The sequence below is a fragment of the Somniosus microcephalus genome, chromosome 26 (genome assembly GCF_052327205.1).
Source record: "Somniosus microcephalus isolate GS21.2 chromosome 26, FLI_Smic_1.0, whole genome shotgun sequence".
NCBI classification, from domain to species: Eukaryota; Metazoa; Chordata; class Chondrichthyes; order Squaliformes; family Somniosidae; genus Somniosus; species Somniosus microcephalus.
In genome coordinates this window covers 13,444,878-13,453,841 of record NC_141012.1, presented here as the reverse complement: position 1 = coordinate 13,453,841, position 8,964 = coordinate 13,444,878, and the positions used below count along the sequence as shown (strand labels likewise).

General features: G+C 42.2%; 1 protein-coding gene across 1 annotated transcript; it reads left to right on the top strand.

Moving 5' to 3' along the window:
* Positions 1 to 2,090: 2,090 nt before the first annotated feature.
* Positions 2,091 to 8,324, top strand: LOC147100299 (uncharacterized; the record flags this gene model as incomplete). Its single annotated transcript, XM_085968229.1, has 3 exons — positions 2,091 to 2,238; positions 3,894 to 4,129; positions 5,971 to 8,324. Coding segments are annotated over 3 exons (705 nt in total), but the record flags the coding sequence as incomplete, so codon positions are not given.
* Positions 8,325 to 8,964: the final 640 nt, after the last annotated feature.

Genomic DNA, 8,964 nt, shown 5'->3' with positions numbered 1-8,964 from the left:
AGAAATAGGAGCAGGAGCAGGCCATACAGCCCTCGAGCCTGCTCCGCCATTCAATAAGATCATGGCTGATCTTTGACCTCAACTCCACTTTCCCACCCTATCCCCATATCCCCTGAAGTCCAAAAATCTATCTCAGCCTTGAATATACTCAAGGACTCAGCATCCACAGCCCTTTGGGGGCAGTGAATTCCAAAGATTCACAACCCTCGTCCAATGAGGTGCTCAAAAAAATACCAATGCAACATTGATACCTGCAGCATGAATGCATCTTAATAATTTTATGGAAACCATTCTAGTTGTAAGGCTATTTAGTCTGTTTGCTATAGAAATATTGGTTTAACATTACAACAGTGACTACACTTCAAAAGTACTTCATTGGCTGTAAAGCGCTTTGAGACGTCCGGTGGTCGTGAAAGGTGCTATAGAAATGCAAGTCTGTCTTTTATTAAACAGACCTGAAATTAAAACCACTGAGGGACCTGTGGTGCCCCCTTGCGGCTGTTCTTGCTCTTTGTTTACAAGTTACTCATAATATAGCTACATTTCTGCGATATAAATGCAAGTCTTTTTAATGTATATCAGGTATATAAGCATCAATGTTATTCCCCACCTCAAAACACTGTCTACAAATTGCACGTTACTTAATTTCCAAAAAGAGCTTCCCTGGACACCCAAAGAACTTCCCTGAGTTGTTCATTTAGAACGATTATGCTTTTATTAAAAAAAACATTTTTAAATTGAATCTTTGGGAAAGGGCGAGTAAGAATGTTTCTGAACTCTAACCAAATGAAGGGGCGTGGAATGGTTTTTGGACTGTGCTTCCCAAAACCTGCACAGTTGACAATGAGCTCATTTTATGAAGGGAGGCAGGGGCGGCAGTGTGCCTGTCCACTCCTCACTGTCGATTGCCAGACTGCCCGCCGTGCCTGCTGCTTCCTCCCACCCGGGAGGAGATCTTATGCAACCGGCCAGAACAAAAAGTTTCTTCGGCCCCCCTGAGAAAACACCGATTGAGCGAAGCTCTGCTAAATTGAGCATTTATTATCAAATGATTCTGCTTCCAGTTGTCTAAAAACTGACCACAGCAGAAACTGAGCGCCACCTGCATTTCCAAGCCTAAAAATGTTGAAATCCAAATCATGAAAGGCAGTACGATAGCAAAATACTGCAGATGTTGGAAATCCGAAATAACAACAGAAAATGCTGGAAAAACTCAGCAAGTCAGGCAACATCCGTGGAGAGAAATTTGAGTTGACGTTTCGGGTTTGACCCTTCTTCAAAACTGGAGAGAAAAGGAACTAGATCGAAGGCAGGGCTGCGATCGGACAAAAGAATTAAAGAACCAAAAGAAGTAAAAGAGATTAGAAGCTAGACGAGATGGTAATAGGCTGTGATTAGGTGTAAAGTGTATTGGCAGGGCAAAAGATAGCTGCCAGGTGTGAGAAACAAAAGGAAAGGGGGGGGGGGGGGGAAAGGAAAGGAGTGGAAAAATATGTGAAAATGAAATAGGGGACGAGGTTATGATCTGAAATTGTTGAACTCGATATTGAGACCGGAAGGCTGCAGACTGCCTAATCGGAAGATGAGGTAACTGGGGATCACATAAAGGATCTCGCAACAAGTGCTGCAACATCGGGTGATGTAATGGAAATCTGATCCGGCAGACTTTGATACTTTAAATCATGTGACCTGGAGGAAGCCATGCTCACAGTGTTAGTCTACTGCAGTGTCTGCAACATGTCAGGGGCTCTTGCTTTCACTCTGAGCCAGCTCTTACAAAAAAATGACATCCACCCAAACACAACTCATTCCAATATAACTTCTCGCTTGGAAATTCTGCCCAGTTAACGATTTGTAAATGTGCGTTCAGTTTTAGAATAATTCGAAATGGCAAAGCTCTGTTAATCGGTGCACACACACACAGAAAATAGCAATAAAAATACGAATCTGGGCACAAAATAAAGAGCAAACTGAATCTTTATAAACTGCCACAGAAGGAATCCATTTTTAAAATATATTTATAAAGCGAAATAAACTTAATTGCAATGAATGATATTTGTTTGTGTAAAATAACAATTTAATTCATCCTCCCTGCTGATTTGATTTTGCTTTGCTCGTATATTTTTTTCCGTTTATTCGCCCCCCCCTTCTCCCCAAATTTACTTTGTATTTTCCTATTCCAGCTTACCACAGTCAACAGTCCTCAGTTCGCAGAGCCAGTCTCTTCCTCGTATTCAGGTCAGTAAGACACACCTAAGAAACACCAGCCAGCCTCTCCAAAAGAGGGCCACAAAATTTTTCAGCTTCGAGCTTTTAGATAACTCACCCTACTCTTTAATATCAAAGAACAGGTAGTGCATAATCTGTCATCCACCAATCAGACACACAAAGTCAAAGAATGGCATGCAGATGAATAGGTTAGAACGAATCAGACTCTAGGGTCGCTGCAACATCCACCAACTTCTTCATCCAAGGACGTTGGGTGAATACAAGGGGGGAGGTTTTTTTTTGCCTCCATTTAAATGTAAAGTTTGACACCGAATCTGCAAATCCGCAACCATTGAAACGCTGCACCCTCTCTGGTTATTGCATCCCCGCTGGCAGCGGCAGAATTCCTCCCATTCGGTTGTTGCTAGGCGCCGAGTCTCGGCTGAGCAAGCCTCTCAACGCTTCGAATTTCAGTCCCCTTGTTTTTTTGGAAAGGCGAGCGAGAGCTCGGCGTGCGGCGCCACACAGCTGAGCAAAGTGTTCCTGTTCACACAGGGTCTCCGTCTAGCTGCGAGTCAACTGACCTTATAGCATCCAAAAAATAAACACCGGTGGTTTAAAAACCATTCACTGCAGGCACTCTTGCCCACACAACCGAAGCTTGACTGATCTGTGCACTTGTAACCAATGGAGGGTTACAAGGTCTAAATCATAAATTTCAAGCCAGAAAGTACTCTTCGACCGGAAAGCAGTGTTACAAAGTCAAATTGATCACGCACCGTCCTTTGTATCATTTTAATGCAATGAAACGTCAATGAGATCCGCTAGATTGAAGTCTGATTCACGGAGCTGTGTTAGGAGAATCTTGTACCATGCAACGTCCAGAGGTCTGGAGAAACGATGCCATAGAGATTTAAAACTCCAGTATTACTTTAAGGACACTCCTGTTCTGCACGCAGACATGTCTTCACAGCTTCCGCTGCACGATAGCAACAACTATTTAACGATAGCAGACCTGAAACGCATTGGGTTCCATTCAAATGAGCAAATGCTACAAATTGCAGTTCAAATAAAATAAACTCTTAACAGTTTCAAAGTCCTCTTAAAATGTCTTAAAGTTATCGGCTCCCATTTATCGCGGGTTAACCCCAAACACTTGCGAGAGATAGACAAGTGCTGAGAAGTTCAGCGTTTTGTATACAGTTCCTCCCAATACCCAGTGTGAAAGCTTTTTTTTTTGCAAACGAATTCGAATCATCTGGAGGTTTTATTGAACCCACCTGCATGTCCCGCTGTTTCTGAAACACGTCGCTCAGAGTTGAATACTTCTGCAAACCTCGAATTATTTTGCCACTGACCAAAGCAGAAGAGGCTTTCTGAAGAAATCGACAGATGCTGTCCAGTGTGAGGGGCTTTGTGCAGCCTTTCAATACGGTCTTGTATTTAATGGAAGTGCATTTTAACCTTTAGGATATCCACTTTGCCCCTCGTGAAACCGAAACGCCGTTTAATCACCAGAACTTCAAAGAAACAATTCCAATCTATGCACAATCCGGAATATTATACACCAGCTGTTCAATCCACCAGCACTTAGAGCAAAGTTGTAGTTACGTCCGCCTATTTTTGCGCCCAGGAAAGTCTGCATAAAAATGTTGCTGAATTATGCCCTGTTTTTGTCTTTCTAGCTCCCCACTATGTCTACCCTCCACCTAACGGATGTGAATCCAGTTTCTATGAGTGCAGCCAGTTCCCAGAGAATGTTCCATACGACCAGAACCCGAGCTTGTATGAAAGCACCGAGGTGTATGAGACGTACCTGCCTGACCTTTACACTGATAACTCATTCACCTCGCAGCCTCCTACCTTGCACTGCCCCTCAGCCAGTTACCAGCCAGCCACCCACTGCAATCACTCAGCTATGGTAAGTGAACTCACTTTAGCCTCTTAATTTTTGCAGTACTTTGTCGACTTTCTACACAACATATATAGTTCCCTTTAATGGTAGTTGTAAGGGTAAACCGGGAGAGCTTCTTCTCCCCGAGACGGACCCTCTGATATAAAGGGTCGATGTCCGCCTTATTCCCAATCAATCACGCGGAGTCCGGAGGTTCATTCAGTAAAGCAACTTTATTTACAAGCCGACAGGGGAGTCACTCATCCTGGGACGAATGCTCTCCGATCGCTAAAATCCCCTGCCTTATATACAGTTTTTTGTTCTAAGTCGTGGCTTACATCATGCAGTTGATTTCGGGTGCAAATTCTTGCGACCTGTGTGCACATTTTGACCGTTACATAGTCCTATGACCCCATATGTTATCTTTATCACATTCCTCAATTGGTAGCTAACAGTTTGCGCACATTATTCAAGTAGCAACTGACAGTTTGACCATTTGACCACATTATTCAATTAGTAGCTGACGGTTTGTGCACATTATTCAGGTAGCAGCTGACAGTTTGACCATTTGACCACATTATTCAATTATTAGCTGACGGTTTGTGCACATTATTCAGGTAGCAGCTGACAGTTTGACCATTTGGCCACATTCCACCATATTTCCCTATGGGACATGTACATTGGATATATGCTCGGTTCCTAAATTCCCTTATTTTGGCCCTTTTAACTCTTTCAGTAGTCTTTTTTTTGGTCGTCCAATTTACTTACTTAATCAATTATACAGCTTTCTTCAGATGTCCAAATGCCATCATCAGTTAAGGAAATCCAGCCAATCTCTCTTATATACAACCGTGTCCGCTCAACCCTGAGATATCAATCATGTGATAAATGCCTAATATTCCAGCAGATGTGATCTGCTGCATTGGTGACAAGAATGTCCCGCTTTGTTCTCCCCATAAAAAGACCATTTTTTGTGGACATCTTTTGAACACTTGGAACTCAGCGAGAACACCCATATGCAGAGTTCTTTCATCTATGTGGTAAAATGGGTAACATACCAGGCTTCTAACATTGAGTAGCCCTAGCCATATTTGGGTTACTTGAGGAGCAGTAGTTACTGAGAACCATTCTGCTCTTAGCTTAAATTGTTGTGATATGTTCATCTCAAATATTAGAACTTCATTACTAGGTCACTGCAATAATGCAGTCGTTCATCTAAATCATACCGGGTACTCAAAGGCTGCAGGCATTGTGATTGCATATGAATTTGTTCTGAGATCTACAACTAGATCTTTCCAACACAGGCACAAAGTTACGCAAGTATACACACTTTGAAATAGATTTTTGCCGTATTAAACCTGGTCAAAAAGAAAGAATTTACATTTAGATAGCACCTTTCACATCCTCAGGATGTCCCAAAGAACTTCACAGTCAATGATTTACTTTTGAAATGTTGTCATTGTTATATAGGCAAAAGTGGCGGTAAATTTGTATGCAGCAATGTTCCAGAAATACCAGTGAGATGCATGACTAGTTCATTTACTTTGGTATTGTTAGCTGAGGGTTGAATGTTGGTCAGGTTACCAGGAGAATGCCCTGCTCTTTTTCATAAAAAAGGCATGGGATCGTTTACATCCACGTGAACAAGCAGACAGGGCCTATGTTTAATGTCTGTTCTAAAAGGTGGTACCTTCAACAATATGACACACCCTCAGTACTGCACTAGAGTGTCAGCCTAGATTATGTGCTCAAGTCTTGGAGTGGGATTTGAACCCACAACCTTCTGATTCAGAGACGAGCGTGCATTAGAATTGATGACATTCATTTCTTAAAATGTACACACAGATAATTCCATGTTTCCTCTCCAGATCTCAGAATCTCCTGCTTACTCTTCGGTGGATTGTGGGTATTCTACCCAACGTGTTCCATTTACTCCAGAATACTTCAGTCCATCTTCACACTTGGATCCTAAGTCATTTTATTCAACTCCTGAAGAGTATTGTTCTCACCAGCACTACAGCTGCACATCAGCAATCTGCTCCATCTTTTCCTACATGCCAGACAACATAGAAATGGGCCTGGTGTCCGAAAATGGGTCCTTTACAATGCCAGAGTATAAGGACTATTCACCTGGAATGCTGACAGAAGATATCTGGAGAGGAAACCTAAATGAATGCTTAGACTATTGATATAATTATTTTAGGTGAATGAACTAAGGTTGTAATTATCAATAGAGGTACTGGGAATATCTTTTCCTTCTTAAACAGTCATGTACAGATCGGCTTAAAATAATTTTGGTTGAATTTGTACAAGAGTAGTCCGCTGAACAACATTATAAAACTAGACGAGAGATTTCCAAATCCAGACAATTGGAATCACTGCCACCTTAATTTTTTCCTCAATTTTCTCTGCCAAATTTTTTTTCTTCTCCTGAATGTATTGACTCCTTGCTGGAGTATAGTGCCATGGGCGCTGGTCACTCTCTGGTACAATGCCTAAGTAACTATTATGAGCTGCAAACACTTACAGTGAGTGTTAGGTAGGCTGCTCTATCACATGTCAAATTCCACACATATGCATTTCTAGAAAAGGTTGCTGGATAGTGTTCATAGAAACATAGAAGATAGGAGCAAGAGTAGGCCATTCGAACCCTCGAGCCTGTTCCGCCATTTAAAGAGATCATGGCTGATCATCCAAATTCAGTACCCTGTCCCGGCTTTCTCCCCATATCCCTTGACCCCTTTAGCCTTAAGAAATATATCTAACTCCTTGAATATATTTAATGAATTGGCCTCAACTGCCTTCTGTGGTAGAGGATTCCACAGATTCACCACTTTCTGGGTGAAGAAATTCCTCATCTCAGTCCTGACTGGCTTACCCCTTATCCTTAGACTGTGACCCCTGGTTCTGGACTCCCCTGCCATCGGGAACATCCTTCCTGCATCTAGTCTGTCTAGTCCTGTTAGAATTTTATAAGTTTCAATGAGATCCCCTCTCATTCTTCTAAACTCTAGCGAATATAAGCCTAATCGACCTAATATCTCTTCATACGTCATTCCTGCCATCCTAGGTATCAGTCTGGTGAATCTTCGCTGCACTCCCTCCATGGCAAGAACATCCTTCCTCAGATAAGGTGACCAGGAACAGCTTGGGTGATTTTTCCTCTCTCTAATCCAGGGTTGCTAAGGCAAAATGTAGCGCCCATTCTGCTGCCCTGGTTGAGGTCAGAATAGACTTGGGATGCAACCTGGGATCTCAGCTACACATTGGATAAACACACTGAGCCATACAGACTGGGGATCCCAGTAGAGTCATATGGAAGTTCTTTAAAAAGTGGCTTAATCAATACCATCTTGCCTTTCTCTGTAGTGGACAACTGGATAAACTCACTGAACCATTGGCAGATCTTATTTTAACTTTTGTGGGGATATATTGTTCATAATATTTGGAATATTTTTCCCCTTTTATAGTTGGGGATAACACTAAGCACTTCCAAATCAAGCATGGGACCAGTCAGCTACAATGCCAAATTCCTCCCATGTTATCCCAACAATGTAACCAGTAATCGGAGAATCCACTACCCACACGGTGCAAGTTTAACTTTTCCATTTCCACATTTTCTTTTCTTTTTATAAGATTACATCATAAATATGGGTAAAGAAGCCATTCGACCCACCTTAGTTCATTCACCTAAAATAACCTACGCTTCCCTCAATACAGCATCCAACAATCTCTTAAATGACTCCAAGGTCTTTACCCTTAAAGTACATTTCATGTGTTGATCACTTTTTGTGTGAAGAACTTTCTGATATCAGCCCTAAATTTGCCCTTTGCCAGTTTGAGCCTGTCTCCTTTGTCCTGTTATCATGGTTTACCTTTGCGCAGTGTTGTCCAATAGAAATCACTGACTAGTCACAGGTATGGCTACGGCAACACTGTTTTAGCCACATGCACCAGTAGATGTATATTAACTTAACAAATATCTAGCACCATTCAGTGTGAAACTTTGCAGTCTTTCTCTTTCACCAAAGTTTTGAAATCTTGCATGAATTTATCAGACACAACACATCTCAGTGAAGCTTCTAGGTTTTTGTCCAGCACTTGCGAGTGGTACCTTGACTTCATCAGGGTGATTGCTGAGAAGATAGCAAAATACTGCGGATGCTGGAAATCCGAAATAACAACAGAAAATGCTGGAAAAACTCAGCAGGCCAGGGCAGCATCCGTGGTGAGAGAAACAGAGTTAACGTTTCAGGTCAATGACGAAAGGTCTTCGACCTGAAACATTAACTCTGTTTCTCTCACCACGGATGCTGCCCTGGCCTGCTGAGTTTTTCCAGCATTTTCTGATTGCTGAGAATGTTGACTCGCAGAACGAGATCCACTCCTGCTCTCCATCCAGAACACGATGGGTGCTGCTTACCCATTGCCAGTGCTGGCTGCTCTTTGCCATGACGTGCCCTGTTGGAGCTGCTTATTATTGATTGGACCTGCTTTCTTCTGCTTGTCCAAAGTAGTTATTCCGATTGGTCGAGGTGACCATGGTGACAGCTCCCCTCTCCATTACAAGGTTGCTCGTGTTTCCATGGTGCTGAAGTCTGGCGTTTTCACCCGTTGTACGCACCATTTTAAAGTTAACCAATAAGTAGCAACCAAGGAAGTAAAGCACACACAATGATCAAAAAAAACTTGCACACTCTGACCTTCATTTTACCACTTTACCAACAAATGCACAAAAAGGTTAAAGTTCTCATGCGTATGCCGTGCGAATATTAGCACTAAGATCACATACTCAATGATGATGTCTATTACTCATTTATTAGTTATAATCAAAAATGCAATTAGCCACATGTGGCTAATGG